This window comes from Phasianus colchicus, chromosome 34 (genome assembly GCF_987193195.1).
Source record: "Phasianus colchicus chromosome 34, bPhaCol1.hap1.1, whole genome shotgun sequence".
NCBI lineage: Eukaryota > Metazoa > Chordata > Aves > Galliformes > Phasianidae > Phasianus > Phasianus colchicus.
Genome location: NC_143469.1, coordinates 1,588,688 through 1,604,074, shown reverse-complemented (window position 1 = coordinate 1,604,074; position 15,387 = coordinate 1,588,688). Strand labels below are relative to the sequence as shown.

The 15,387-nt window shown below is 65.9% G+C and overlaps 2 protein-coding genes and 1 long non-coding RNA gene across 7 annotated transcripts in view; 1 reads left to right on the top strand and 2 right to left on the bottom strand.

Annotated features, from left to right (window-relative positions):
• Positions 1-2,584, top strand: part of EVI5L (ecotropic viral integration site 5 like) — a 33,641-nt gene extending 31,057 nt beyond the window's left edge. For 4 of the 5 annotated variants that reach the window (XM_090128946.1, XM_090128948.1, XM_090128945.1 and 1 more), the window contains one exon: positions 747-2,584. In XM_090128946.1, the coding sequence (XP_089985072.1) occupies positions 747-947 (201 nt within the window). In that variant the 3' untranslated portion in view covers positions 948-2,584. The remainder of the gene's footprint in view (positions 1-746) is intronic. The other variant, XR_016460971.1, reaches the window with a different exon arrangement.
• A 1,138-nt stretch (positions 2,585-3,722) lies between these two features.
• LOC149913852 (uncharacterized) lies at positions 3,723-6,009 on the bottom strand. Its single transcript, XR_016460972.1, has 3 exons — positions 5,894-6,009; positions 5,736-5,800; positions 3,723-3,829 (listed from the first exon to the last, which is right to left on the bottom strand). It is a non-coding gene; the product is annotated as an uncharacterized LOC149913852 (long non-coding RNA).
• A 2,123-nt stretch (positions 6,010-8,132) lies between these two features.
• TGFBR3L (transforming growth factor beta receptor 3 like) lies at positions 8,133-14,743 on the bottom strand. Its single transcript, XM_090128606.1, has 5 exons — positions 14,535-14,743; positions 14,356-14,444; positions 12,401-12,505; positions 10,014-10,259; positions 8,133-8,315 (listed from the first exon to the last, which is right to left on the bottom strand). The coding sequence occupies exons 1-5, from the start codon at positions 14,632-14,634 to the stop codon at positions 8,133-8,135; spliced, it is 723 nt and encodes a 240-aa protein (XP_089984732.1). The 5' UTR covers positions 14,635-14,743.
• Positions 14,744-15,387: the final 644 nt, after the last annotated feature.

The following is a 15,387-nucleotide window of genomic DNA, read 5'->3' as shown; positions in this document are numbered from 1 at the left end:
GTCCCTATTCTGTCCCCACCCCACTGTCCCCATCCTGTCCCCATCCCCGTCCCCATCCTGTCCCCATCCCCACCCCACTGTCCCCATCCTGTCACCACCCCACTGTCCCCCATCCCTGTCCCCATCCTGTCCCCATCCCTGTCCCCATCCCTGTCCCCTGTCCCCATCCTGTCCCTGTCTCCACTCCATTGTCCCCCATCCTGTCCCCATCCCCACCCCACTGTCCCCTATTCCTGCCCCCACTCCTGTCCCTATCCTGTCCCCACCCCACTGTCCCCATCCTGTCCCCACCCCACTGTCCCCATCCTGTCCCCATCCCCACCCCCATTGTCCCCATCCTGTCCCCACCCCACTGTCCCCCATCCCTGTCCCCATCCTGTCCCCATCCCCACCCCACTGTCCCCCATCCCTGTCCCCATCCTGTCCCCATCCCTGTTCCCATCCCTGTCCCCTGTCCCCATCCTGTCCCTGTCTCCACCCCACTGTCCCCCATCCTGTCCCCATCCCCACCCCACTGTCCCCTATTCCTGCCCCCACTCCTGTCCCTATCCTGTCCCCACCCCACTGTCCCCATCCTGTCCCCATCCCCGTCCCCATCCTGTCCCCATCCCCACCCCCATTGTCCCCATCCTGTCCCCACCCCACTGTCCCCCATCCCTGTCCCCATCCTGTCCCCATCCCCACCCCACTGTCCCCCATCCCTGTCCCCATCCTGTCCCCCTGTCCCCACCCCTCTGTCCCCGCAGATCCGGCTGCTGCGGGGTCCGTTGTCCTTCGGGGCGGTGGGGCTGGGGACGCGCCTTGGGGACGAGGACTCGTTGGGTTCCTCCGACGAGGAGCTGCCACCCTTTGCTCTGCCCCACGGGGACATCGGAGACCTCGGGGACCTCGGGGACATGGGGGACAGCAGCGACAGCGAAACCGAGGGGGCACCCACGGCACCGTGACCCTACGGGGGACTTCGGGGACGTGGGGGACACCGGAGGCACCGAGACCCACGGGGACGTGGGGGAACTTTGGGGACATTGGGGGGACGTCGGGGACGTCGGATTGTGGGGGGGTACCTAAGGGACCCTCGGGGCCACCCAGGGGGACACTGAGGACACGGTGAGGGGACCCAGGAGGCACCGAGGGACAGGGACGCCCACCGGCCCCACAGCACCCATGGGGCACCCGTGGGACGCAGGGAACCCTTAGGGACATCCCTAAGTGGCACCAGGGGGACAATGAGGGACACGCAGGGGACGGTAAGGGACATCCATGGGCCCCTTTGGGATCCCACAGGGCACCCAAGGGACACCCGTGGCACCCAGATGACCCTTATGGGACCTACGGGGACACCGAGGGGCACTTATGGCATCCAGGGACATCCATAGGTGCTGTGGCACCCAAAGGACCCCGAGGGACACCTGTGGGGACCCTGGGACACAGAGGGACACCCATAGGACCCTGGGGACAGGGAGGGACATCCATAATCCGCGTGGCACCCAAAGGACAATAAGGGACACCCAGGGGACCCTTCAGGGACACACATAGGGTCCCAAGGGACATCCATGGGCCCCACAGCACCCAGGGGACAATGAGGGGACACTAAGGGACATCCATGGGCCCCACAGCACCCAGGGGGCACTGAGGGACACCCATAGGTGCCATGTCACACAAGGGACACCTATAGGTCCCAAGGGACACTGAGGGACACCCATGGGTCTGATGGCACCAAGGGGACACTGAGGGACACCCATAGATGCCATGGCACCCAGGGGACACCCATGGGTCTCAGGGGACACTGAGGGACACCTGTGGGTCTGATGGCACCAAGGGGACACCTATAGGACCCAGGGGACACTGAGGGACACCCATAGGTGCCATGTCACACAAGGGACACTCAGGGGCCCCAGGGGACATCAAGGGACACCCATAGGTCTGATGACACCAAGGGGACACTAAGGGACACCCATAGGTGCCATGGCACCCAAAGGACAACTATAGACCCCAGGGGACACTGAGGGGCACCCATGTCACCCAAGGGACACTCAGGGGCCCCAGGGGACATCAAGGGACACACATAGGTTCTATGGCATCCAGGGGACACCCATGGGTCCCAGGGGACACTGAGGGACACCCATAGGTGCCACAGCACCCAGGGGACACCCATGGGTCTCAGGGGACACCGAGGGACACCCGTGGGTCTGATGGCACCCAAGGGACACCTATAGGTCCCAGGGGACACCGAGGGACACCCATAGGTGCCATGTCACACAAGGGACACTCACAGGTCCCAGGGGACACTAAGGGGGCATCAAGGGACACCCATAGGTGCCATGGCACCCAGGGGACACCTATAGGCCCCAGGGGACAGTAAGGACACCCGTGGGTCTGATGGCACCCAAGGGACACCTATAGACCCCAGGGGACACTAAGGGACACCCATAGGTCCCATGGCACCCAAGGGGCACCTATAGGTCCCAGGGGACACTAAGGGACACCCATAACTCTGATGGCACTAAGGGGCTATCAAGGGACACCCATGGGTGCCATGGCACCCAAGGGACAACCATAGGTCCCAGAGGACACTGAGGGACACCCATAGGTGCCACGGCACCCAGTGGACACATATAGAACCCAGGGGACACTGAGGGACACCCATAGGTGCCATGTCACCTAAGGGACACTCACAGGTCCCAGGGGACACTAAGGGACACCCATAAGTCTGATGGCACTAAGGGGGCATCAAGGGACACCCATAGGTGCCATGGCACCCAAGGGACACCTATAGACCCCAGGGGACACTGAGGGACACCCATAGGTGCCACAGCACCCAAGGGACAACTATAGACCCCAGGGGACGCTAAGGGACACTGAGGGGCACCCATGTCACCCAAGGGACACTCAGGGGCCCCAGGGGACATCAAGGGACACCCATAGGTTCTATGGCATCCAGGGGACACCCATGGGTCCCAGGGGACACCGAGGGGCACCCGTGAGTCTGATGGCACCAAGGGGACACCTATAGGACCCAGGGGACACTGAGGGACACCCGTGGGACTGATGGCACCCAAGGGACACCTATAGGTCCCAGGGGACACTGAGGGACACCCATAGGTGCCATGGCACCCAGGGGACACTCATAGGCCCCAGGGGACACCCCATAGACCCCAAGGGGGCACTGATGGGGGGGTGGGGGGGGACACTAAGGGACACCTTGAGCACCACCTGCAGGATCCAGCCCTGGGGACACAGAGATCCCCCCCCCTCCCCAAAAAAAAAGGACCCGGTGCCATTCCTGCACCCAACGACCCCCAGGGCATAATGGGGACCCCCCCCCTCTCCCCACCCCCCCCAGAAAAAATGGGGTGGCCTCGGGATGGGGCTGGATCCTGCCCCCCCCCCCCCCCCCCCTTTTGCTGTTTATACCCTGTACAGAAAAATACAGAACACTGTGGGCCAACGGGACCCCAAAAACTTGGAGATTGTCCCCAAAATGTTGTGTGACCCCCCCCATCCCCCCCCCCGGAATGATCCCGGCTCCCAAAAGAGCCGACATTCACCCCAAAATGCTCCCTTGGGTCCAACCCCCCCCCCAAATATCTGCGACCCCCAAACCTTTGAGTTCTGCCCTAAAAACGCCCCTCCATAATGGGATGGAAGGGGGGGGGGGGGGCTTTATTTGACCCCCCCAACAGTAGAGGGGGGGTCTCAGGCTTTTTTTGGGGGGGGGTCAAGTTGGGGGAGGGGGGGGGGGAAACCCTAATTTTTGGGTGTCCTTCTGGGCTCACGGTGCCCCCGGGGGGGTCCTGGATGGAGGCAGCTTCGGGTTGACGGTCCTGGGCTTGTGGGGGGGGGCACCAGTATGGTCCCAGTGCTCCCAGTAACGTCCCAGTAAACCCCTCCCCCCCCCCCCCCCTTTCCCCCTCCAATCCATCACCGTTACTTCCCAGTATCACCTCCTGCTCCTTCCCAGTGCTCCCAGTACCCCCCCCCCCACCACCATTCCTTCCCAGTAGCTCCTATTCCCATTGATCCCAGGTCCTTCCCAGTACCCCCCCCCCCCCACTCCCTCCCAGTATCCCCCAGTACCCCCCCCCCCACTACTTCCCAGTTACTTCCCGGCACTCCTTCCCAGTAACTCCCCAGTCCTCCCCAGTGCTCCCATTCACTTCCCAGTAACCCCCCCCCACTCCCACCCAGTGCTCCCAGTACCCCCCACACACACCTTGCCACAGCTCCCAGTCCCATCCCAGTACCCCCCCATCCTCCCCAGTGCTCCCAGTCCCTTCCCAGTGCCCCCCCACTCCATCCCAGTGCTCCCAGTCCCTTCCCAGTGCCCCCCCACTCCATTCCCAGTGCTCCCAGTTACTTCCCCACGCCCCCCCAATTCCCAGTGCTCCCAGTCCCTTCCCAGTGCCCCCCCCTCCAATCCCAGTTCCCAGTTACTTCCCCACGCCCCCCCAATTCCCAGTGCTCCCAGTCCCTTCCCAGTACCCCCCCCTCCAATCCCAGTGCTCCCAGTTACTTCCCAGTGCCACCCCACTCCATCCCAGTGCTCCCAGTTCCTTCCCAGTGCCCCCCCTCCAATCCCAGTGCTCCCAGTTACTTCCCAGTGCCCCCCCTCCAATCCCAGTTCCCAGTTACTTCCCCACGCCCCCCCCCATCCTCCCCAGTGCTTCCCAGTCCCTTCCCAGTGCCCCCCCCCACTCCATCCCAGTGCTCCCAGTTACTTCTCCATGCCCCCCCCAGTTCCCAGTTCTCCCAGTCCCTTCCCAGCCCCCCCCTCCAATCCCAGTGCTCCCAGTTCCTTCCCAGTGCCCCCCCACTCAATCCCAGTGCTCCCAGTTACTTCCCCACGCCCCCCCATTCCCAGTGCTTCCAGTATACCTGTGCCCCCCCACGCCCCCCCCATTCCCAGTGCTCCCAGTACACCTGTGCCCCCCCCCATTCCCAGTGCTCCCAGTATACCTCTGCCCCCCCCACCCCCCCATTCCCAGTGCTCCCAGTATACCTGTGCCCCCCCATCCCCCCCCCATTCCCAGTGCTCCCAGTACACCTGTGCCCCCCCATCCCTCCTATTCCCAGTGCTCCCAGTATACCTGTGCCTCCCCACATCCCCCCCCATTCCCAGTGCTCCCAGTACACCTGTGCCCCCCCACGCCCCCCCCATTCCCAGTGCTCCCAGTACACCTGTGCCCCCCCACGCCCCCCCCCATTCCCAGTGCTCCCAGTACACCTGTGCCCCCCCACGCCCCCCCCATTCCCAGTGCTCCCAGTATACCTGTGCCCCCCCATTCCCAGTGCTCCCAGTATAACTGTGCCCCCCCATGCCCCCCCCATTCCCAGTGCTCCCAGTATACCTGTGCCCCCCCACACCCCCCCATTCCCAGTGCTCCCAGTACACCTGTGCCCCCCCATCCCCCCCCCATTCCCAGTGCTCCCAGTATACCTGTGCCCCCCCATCCCCCCCCCATTCCCAGTGCTCCCAGTATACCTGTGCCCCCCCACGCCCCCCCCCATTCCCAGTGCTCCCAGTATACCTGTGCCCCCCCACGCCCCCCCCATTCCCAGTGCTCCCAGTATACCTGTGCCCCCCCCCCATTCCCAGTGCTCCCAGTACACCTGTGCCCCCCCACACCCCCCCCATTCCCAGTGCTCCCAGTACACCTGTGCCCCCCCACAGCCCCCCAATTCCCAGTGCTCCCAGTATACCTGTGCCCCCCCCATTCCCAGTGCTCCCAGTATACCTGTGCCCCCCCACGCTGGGTGGCAGAAGCGGAGTTGGGGGCGGCTGGGGGGGGTCTGTGGGCTGCTGTTGGGGGAGAAGGGGGGGGGGTCAGCTTTAAGGACTCAGATTTTTTTTGGGGGGGGGCAATTTTTGGTTGGGGGGGGGGGGGTTACTGACCTGTGCGGCCGTGCACGAACCACAGCCCCCCCACCAGCACCGCCCCCACCATGAAGGCCCCAAAGGAGACAGCAGCCACAGCGCCGGGGGGCACCGATGGGTCTGGGGGGGTGCGGGGGGGGGCACAGTCATTTTAAGGGGGGGTCCACCCCAAAATCTTCCCCCCCCCAGTCACCAAAATCCCATCACTCACCCACTGGGGGGGTCCTGGGCTGCACCTGAGGGGGAGGTGGGGGGAAACGCAGAGGGGGGGGGGGTGGGGGGAAAGGTCCTGGGGGGGCACCTATGGGGAGGGGGGGGGGTCGTTATTTGGGGGGGGGGGGGGTTGCACTTTAGTGGGATCCCATAGAGGGGGTCTTGTGGGGGGAGGGGCTATAAGGGGGGGTTATATAGGGGTGGTCTCATGGGGGGGGGCAGTTTTTAAAGGGGGGGGTTCCACTGGGGGGGGGTCCCTTGGAAATGGGGGTTCCCATAGAGGGGGTGTCACATTTGGGGCGGGGGGGTGCGGGGGGGTTCTATGCGGGTGGTCGCTTGGTGGGAGGTCATTCGAAGAGGGGGGGCATAAAATGGTGGGGGGGGGTCCTATGGGGGGAGCCCTATGGAGGGTGTTCCATGGGGGGGGGGGTCTTATAGGGGGGTGTTCATTGGAGGGGGGGGGGGTTCAATGGAGAAGGTTCCATAGAGGGTATTCCATAGGGGGGGGCAGCTTGGAAGGGGGTCCCATGGGTGGGGGTCTCTATCGGGGGGGGGGGATTCTATTGGGGGGGGCTCATAGAAGTGAGGGTCTCCTGGGGGGAGGTTTTCATTGGAGGGGGGGGGGGCTATAGAGGAGGTTCTATAAGGGGTGTCCCATAAGGGGGGCACCTTGGAAGGGGGTCCTATAGGGGGGGTCTCTATCGGGGGGTGGGATTCTATTGGGGGGGCCTCATAGAGGTGGGGGTCTCCTGGGGGGAGGGGTCCAATAGGGGGGTGTTCATTGGAGGGGGGGGGTCCTATAGAGGAGGTTCTATAGGGGGTGTCCCATAGGGGGGGGCACCTTGGAAGGGGGTCCCATGGGGGGGGTCTCTATCGGGGGGGGGGGATTCTATTGGGGGGGGCCTCATAGAGGTGGGGGTCTCCTGGGGGGAGGGGTCCAATAGGGGGCTGTTCCTTGGGGGGGGGTTCCTATAGAGGAGGCTCTATAGGGGGTGTCTCATAGGGGGGGGCACCTTGGAAGGGGGTCCTATAGGGGGGGTCTCTATCGGGGGGGGATTCTGTTGGGGGGGGTCCATAGAGGTGGGGGTCTCCTGGGGGGAGGGGTCCAATAGGGGGGTGTTCATTGGAGGGGGGGGGTCCTATAGAGGAGGCTCTATAGGGGGTGTCTCATAGGGGGGGGCACCTTGGAAGGGGGTCCTATAGGGGGGGTCTCTATCGGGGGGGGATTCTGTTGGGGGGGGTCCATAGAGGTGGGGGTCTCCTGGGGGGAGGGGTCCAATAGGGGGGTGTTCATTGGAGGGGGGGGTCCTATAGAGGAGGCTCTATAGGGGGTGTCTCTTAGGGGGGGGGGGACCTTGGAAGGGGGTCCATGGGGGGGTCTCTATCGGGGGGGGGGATTTTATTGGGGGGGGGCCATAGAAGTGAGGGTCTCCTGGGGGGAGGGGTCCAATAGGGGGGTGTTCATTGGAGGGGGGGGGTCCTATAGAGGAGGTTCTATAAGGGGTGTCCCATGGGGGGGGGCACCTTGGAAGGGGGTCCCATGGGGGGGGTCTCTATCGGGGGGGGGATTCTGTTGGGGGGGGGCCCATAGAGGTGGGGGTCTCCTGGGGGAAGGGTCCTATAGGGGGGTGTTCCTTGGAGGGGGGAGGTTCCATAGGGGGTGTCTCATAGGGGAGGCACCTTGGAAGGGGGTCCCATGGGTGGGGGTCTCTATCGGGGGGGGGGGATTCTATTGGGGGGGGTCCATAGAAGTGAGGGTCTCATGGGGGTCTCCTGGGGGGAGGGGTCCTACAGGGGGATCTCATGTAAGGGGTTCCATGGGGGGGGGCTGCTAAAGTGAGGGGGTCCCATGGGGGGGGCTCCAAAGGGGGGGGGGGGGTCCTAAAGGATTTGGGGGGGGGTCTTATGGTGGGGGTTCCTATGGGGGTGGTCCCATAGATGGGGTCCCATTGGGGGGGGGGGGGTCTATGCTGGGGGTCCCCACGTGACAGGGGGCATCATGGAGGGGGGATTCTATGGGGGGGGGTCACATAGAGGGGAGACTTTAATTTGGGGGGGGGTCCGCACCCGTGGGGGCGGGGCGGGCGGCTCCCAGCGTCACCACGATGGGCCGCGTGACGGTGCGCAGAGCCCGGCTGGGGGCGGGGCGAGCCGGGGGGCGGGGCCGAGGGGCGGGGCCTAAACCGGAAGCTCCGCCCCTTCCGCCGGAACAGCGCTCCACGCGGCACTGCGGGATTGGGGCGTCCGGGGGGAAAGCGAGACACCAAAGAATGGGGGAGGGGTCGCGGCTCCCCCCCCCCCTCCCACAAACCCCCAGTGCCCCCCCCCCGCCCAATTTCAGTTCCCCCCCCCCATGACCCTCCTTGTGACCCCCCCACCCCGATTTTAGGGGTCTCCCCCCCTGGACCCCTCCCCAATTTTTAACGTCCCCTCCCCCCCCCCCCCCCATTGACCCCCCCTCCCCATTTCAGGAGTTCCTCCCCACGACCCCCGCCCCTCAATGACCCCCCTCCCCCTTATTGCCCCCCCCCCCCCCCCAATTTTAGGATCCCATCCGTGATCCCTTATTCTGTGCCCCCCCATTTCACAGACCCCCATTTCCCCCCCTCATTTCAGTGTCCCCCTCCATAACCACTCAGTGCCCCCCCCCGTGACCCCCCCAATTTTAAGGTCCCCCCATTTCCCCCCTCCATTTGAGGTTCACCCTCCATGACCCCCCCATTTCCCCCCCCCATTTCAGGCTCCCCCCCCCATGACCCCTCTCCATGACCCTCCTTATGACCCCCCCCCCAATTTAAGGGTCCCCCTCCATGACCCCCCCCATAACCCCCAGTTCCTCCCCCCATTTCAGAGCCCCCCCCACGACCCCCCCCCATGACCTTCCTTATGACCCCCCCAATTTTAGGGTCCCCCTCCATGACCCCCCCCTCCAATTATCCTCTTTATGACTCCCCCCCCCCCCAATTTAAGGTCGCCCTCCATGACCCCCCCCCCCATTTCAGAGCCCCCCCCACGACCCTCCTTATGACCCCCCCTGGATTTTAGATTCACCCTCCATGACCCCCCCATTTCGCCCCCCCCCATTTCAGTATCCCCCCTCCATCACCTCCTCACCCCCCCACTCACGACCCCCCCTCCATGACCACGACCCTCCTTATGACCCCCCCCCAATTTTAGGGTCCCCCTCCATGACCCCCCCATAACCCCCCGTTCCTCCCCCCATTTCAGACCCCCCCCCACGATCCCCCCCATGACCCTCCTTATGACCCCCCCGATTTTAGGGTCCCCCTCCATGACCCCCCCCCCACGACCCTTCCCCCAGTGACCCTCTTTATTACTCCCCCCCCCCAGTTTAAGGTCGCCCTCCATGACCCCCCCAGAGCCCCCCCCCCATTTCAGGGTCCCCCCCACGACCCCCCCCAATGACCCTCCTTATGACCCCCCCGATTTTAGGGTCCCCCTCCATGACCCCCCCCACGACCCCCCCCCCCAGTGACCCTCTTTATAACCACCCCCCGTTTAAGGTCGCCCTCCATGACCCCCACAGAGCCCCCCCCCATTTCAGGGTCCCCCCCACGACCCCCCCCATGACCCTCCTTATGACCCCCCCCCAATTTTAGGGTCCCCCTCCATGACCCCCCCCATAACCCCCAGTCCCCCCCCCCATTTCAGAGCCCCCCCCACGACCCCCCCCCAGTGACCCTCTTTATAACCCCCCCCCCGTTTAAGGTCGCCCTCCATGACCCCCCCCAGACACACCCCCCCCCCCCATTTCAGGGTCCCCCCCACGACTCTCTTTATGACCCCCCCGATTTAAAGCTCCCCCCACGACCCCCCCCCATTTCAGTGTCCCCCCTCCCCATAACCTCCCCCAATTCAGGCTTTCCCCCATGACCGACCTTATGCCCCCCCCCCCCCCCCATACCGGGGGCAGCCCCCCCCCTCCGCACAACTTCAGCCGGCAATGGAGGAACTGCAGCGGTTCGGCGAATCGCGGGGGGAGGCGAAAGGAGCGCAGCAGCTTGGCGGTGACCCCCCCGCAACCCCCCCTCAGCACCACTAAAGGCCGGGGGGGGGAACCGTCTGGGGAGGGGCCGGGAGCGGAGCGAGGTGATACCGAACAGCGGCGGAGGGAGAAGGTGAGACCGGGGGGGGCGTGGGAGAGAGAGATCTGCGGGGGGGGGCACGGGGGGGGTGGGGGTCAGAGGGGGTGATCTGAAAATTGGGGAGGGGGGGGCTGAGGGGGGTGGTGAGGGGTCAGGGGGGGTTGAGGAGGGGGCAGGGGGGAGTGGGAGAGATTTGGGGGGGGGGCACAAGGGGGGGGCTTAAAGGGGAGATCTGATAATTGGGGGGGGGAACAGGGGGGAGGCAGAGGGGGGGTCGTGAGGGGTCGGGGGGGTTGAGGAGGGGGCAGGGGGGAGTGGGAGAGATTTGGGGGTGGGGGGAACCCAGGTGAGGCCGGGGGGGGCATGGGAGAGAGAGATCTGGGGGGGGGGCCAGGGGGGGGGTGGGTGTCAGAGGGGTGATCTGAAAATTGGGGAGGGGGGGGGCTGAGGGGGGTCATGAGGGGTCGGGGGGGGTTGAGGAGGGGGCAGGGGGGAGTGGGAGAGATTTGGGGGGGGGGAACCCAGGTGAGGCCGGGGGGGGGCGTGGGAGAGAGAGATCTGCGGGGGGGGGGCACGGGGGGGGTGGGGGTCAGAGGGGGTGATCTGAAAATTGGGGAGGGGGGGGGCTGAGGGGGGTGGTGAGGGGTCAGGGGGGGTTGAGGAGGGGGCAGGGGGGAGTGGGAGAGATTTGGGGGGGGCAACCGGGGGGGGGTCAGAGGGGAGATCCGATAATTGGGGGGGAGGGGGAGCAGGGGGGGAGCACGGGGGGGGTGGGGGTCAGAGGGGGTGATCTGAAAATTGGGGAGGGGGGGCCTGAGGGGGGTCATGAGGGGTCAGGGGGGTTGAGGAGGGGGCAGGGGGGAGTGGGAGAGATTTGGGGGGGGGACACAAGGGGGGAGCTTAGAGGGGAGATCTGATAATTGGGGGGGGGGAACAGGGGGGAGGCAGAGGGGGGGTCGTGAGGGGTCAGGGGGGTTGAGGAGGGGGCAGGGGGCAGTGGGAGAGATTTGGGGGGGGGGGGGGAACCCAGGTGAGGCCGGGGGGGGCGTGGGAGAGAGAGATCTGCGGGGGGGGGGGGGGGCACGGGGGGGGGCTGGGGGTCAGAGGGGGTGATCTGAAAATTGGGGAGGGGGGGGGTTAAGGGGGGTCATGAGGGGTCAGGGGGGGTTGAGGAGGGGGCAGGGGGGAGTGGGAGAGATTTGGGGGGGGGACACAGGGGGGGGGTCAGAGGGGAGATCTGATAATTGGGGGGGGGGAGCAGGGGGGGGCACGGGGGGGGTGGGGGTCAGAGGGGGTGATCTGAAAATTGGGGAGGGGTGGGCTGAGGGGGGTGGTGAGGAGTCAGGGGGGGGTTGAGGAGGGGGCAGGGGGCAGTGGGAGAGATTTGGGGGGGGGACCGGAGGGGAGGGTCAGAGGGGAGATCTGATAATTGGGGGGGGGGCACCTGGGGGGGGTATAGTGGGGTCATGAGGGGTCGGGGGATGGGGGGGGCACGGAGGGGGTGTTGGGGGGGCACGGAGGGGGTGTTGGGAGTCTGAAAATTGGGGGGGGGGCACAGGAGGGGGGAGGAAGGGGTCATGCGGGGTCATGGGGGGTTGGGATGTGGGGGGGGGTCAGGATTGAGTTGGATGGGGGCGGGGGGGTCATGGGGGCTTATGGGGGTGATTTGGGGGGGTTCAGGGGGGGGTCATGATGGGGGTGGGGGGCTCACAAAGGGTCATGGGGGGGTCAGGGGGGGTCAAATAGGGATCGTGGGGGGATTGGGAGGAGAGTGAGATCGGCGGGGGGGCACTGGGGGGTCTGAGGGGGGGGGGAGCCTAAAATGGGAGGGGGGGGATTATAAGGAGAGACCCTAAAATGGGGGGTGAGGCATTGGGTGGGAGGGGGCGGGGGGGTTATTGTGGGTCAAGGGAGGTCATGGGGGGTTCATAAGGGGTTATGGGGGGGGTGCTGGGGGGGGATCATGGGGGGGGGGTCAGTAAGAACATAGGGGATTTGGGGGGGGGGGCGAGGGGGGGGGTCACTAAAATAGATGGAGGAATGATGGACGGGGGGGGGGGATGTCAGAGGGATGGATGTGATGCAAAGGGAAGGTATGGGAGGGGGGGGGGGCATTGCGGGGGGGGGAAACGGGGGGGTCGGGAAAAGGGACTCGGGGAAGAAACCCCCCCCTCCGCCCCCCCCCCCACCTCCGCCCCCCCCCCACCTGCACGAAGACGCGCGCTCCCGCCGGCACCGCGCGCGGCCCCGGGGCGGGGGGGAACTCGGGAGATGCGGAGACATCGATACGGAGCCGGGGGGGGCAGCGGGGCTGGGGGGGGCGGGGGGGGGTCGGAACTCAGTGACCCCCCCGTGCCCCCACCCCAGGATTTTCCCGCCCCCCCCCCCCCCCGCAGTGACTCCCCGCTGCTCCCAGTAACTCCCAGTGCTCCCAGTTCCCCTTTGCTCAACCCCTCCAATTCCTCCCCCCCACCTCCTCCCGCTTTGCCCCAGCGCCCCCCTCCCCCCCCTTTCCCGTTGCCCCCCACCCCAGTGCCCCCCCCCGGTCTTCTCAGACCCCCCCCCATTGCCCTCATATCCCTCCAATGTCTCCCATTCCCCTCCCAGTACCCCCCCCAATGCCCCCACCCACCCCCTCCCAGTTCCCCCAGTGCCCCCCCCAGTGTCCCCTTACTCTCTTAGACCCCCCCTCCCAGTTCCCCCAGTGCCCCCCCCATCACCCCCCCACGCCCCCCATTCCCCTCCCAGTTTCTCCCAGTGCCCCCCCCATTGCCCCCCATATTCCTCCAAAGCCCCCCATTCCCCTCCCAGTTTCTCCCAGTACCCCCCCCATTGCCCCCCCACCCTCCTCCCATATCCACACACATCCCTCCCAGTTCCCCCAGTGCCCCCCCCGTCTCCTCAGACCCCCCCCCATTGCCCCCCATATCCCTCCAATGTCTCCCATTCCCCTCCCAGTACCCCCCCCAATGCCCCCACCCACCCCCTCCCAGTTCCCCCAGTGCCCCCCCATCACCCCCACACCCTCCCAGACCCCCCCAACGCCCCCCATTCCCCTCCCAGTTTCTCCCAGTGCCCCCCCCAGTGTCCCCTTACTCTCAGACCCCCCCCAGTTCCCCCACTGCCCCCTCATTGCCCCCCATATTCCTCCAAAGCCCCCCATTCCCCTCCCAGTTTCTCCCAGTACCCCCCCCATTGCCCCCCCACCCTCCTCCCATATCCACACACCCCCCTCCCAGTTCCCCCAGTGCCCCCCCCGTCTCCTCAGACCCCCCCCATTGCCCCCCATATCCCTCCAATGTCTCCCATTCCCCTCCCAGTACCCCCCCCAATGCCCCCACCCACCCTCTCCCAGTTCCCCCAATGCCCCCCCCATCACCCCCACACCCTCCCAGACCCCCCCAACGCCCCCCATTCTCCTCCCAGTTTCTCCCAGTGCCCCCCCCCAGTGTCCCCTTACTCTCAGACCCCTCCTCCAGTTCCCCCAGTGCCCCCCCATTGCCCCCCATATTCCTCCAAAGCCCCCCATTCCCCTCCCAGTTTCTCCCAGTACCCCCCCACCCTCCTCCCATATCCACCCACCCCCTCCCAGTTCCCCCAGTGCCCCCCCCGTCTCCTCAGACCCCCCCCATTGCCCCCCATATCCCTCCAATGTCTCCCATTCCCCTCCCAGTACCCCCCCAATGCTCCCCCCCACCCCCTCCCAATACCCACCCACCCCCTCCCAGTTTCCCCAGTGCCCCCCCATCACCCCCCCATGCCCCCCATTCCCCTCCCAGTTTCTCCCAGTACCCCCCCCATTGCCCCCCCACCCTCCTCCCATATCCACCCACCCCCCTCCCAGTTCCCCCAATGCCCCCCCATCTTCTCAGACCCCCCCCATTGCCCCCCATATTGTTCCAATGTCTCCCATTCCCCTCCCAGTACCCCCCCAATACCCCCCCCATACCAACCCACCCCCCTCCCAGTTCCCCCACTGCCCCCCCCAGTGCCCCCCCCAACCCTCCAACATCTCCCATTCCCCTCCCAGTACCCCCCCTCCACACCCACCCACCCCAGTGCCCCCCCATCACCCCCCCACCCTCTCAGACCCCCCCCCCAACACCCCCCATTCCCCTCCCAGTTTCTCCCAGTACCCCCCCCCCCCCTTGCCCCACTCACCCCCTCTCTCCCCCCACACTGTGCTCTCGGTGGGTTCGGGGCCCCCCCCGGCTCTTCAGGACCATCCCACGGCCATCCAGGGGGGGGCCCTAAAAACCGGGGGGGGGGGGGCAGGAACCACAGGGTCCCTCCATGTCCCCTCCCTGTGCCCCCTTCCCCCCCCCCCCCAAAATCCCCACCTGTGGGTCCCCCCCCAGGCAGCAGCAGCAGCAGCAGCAGCACAGGGGGGGTCTGCAGAGGTGCCATTTTGGGAGGGGGGGGGGGGACACATCCCAGCATCCCCAGCGCTGTCCCCAAGCGTGGGTGGCACCGAGGTCACGTCTCCCCGGTGACACCAAGGTTGGGTGACACCAAGGTTGGGTGGCCTCAGTGTGTTCCCACCCACGCCCCCCCCCCCTCCCCACCCCCCCACCCACGTCACCTTCATCCATTGTCCCCCATGGTCCCCCAGAAGCTCCGTTGTCCCCAAAGACCCCTCTGTCCCCATCCCTGTGTGCCACCCACCCCCCAATGTCCCCCAAATCCCTCAGTGTCCCCCCCCCCCAGTGTCCCCAACATCCCAATGTCCCTCAGTGTCCCCCCCCATGTCCCCAAAATCCCAATGCCCCCAACATCCCCACATCCCCAATGTCCCCAAAGCCCCCAAATCCAAATGTCACCCCCACATCCCCAATGCCCTCCCTGTCTCAATGTCCCCAAGTTGCCATGTCCCTCGTGTCCCCAAATCCCCGTGTCTTCCTGCCTCCAGTGTCCCCAATGTCCCCAAATCCCAATGTCCCCAAATCCCAGTTCCCCAACATCCCAATGTCCCCAAATCCTAATGTCACCCCCATGTCCCCAATGCCCTTCCAGTCCCTACGTCCCATTATGTCTCCAGTGTCCCCAATGTCCCTCAGTGTCCCCAGTATCCCCACATCCCCCATGTGTCCAAATCCCAATGTCCCCAGTGTCCCCAACATCCCAATGTCTCACCCATGCCAGTGTCCTCCATGTCCCCAAGTCCTACTGTTCCCCCATGTCCCCAATGTCCCC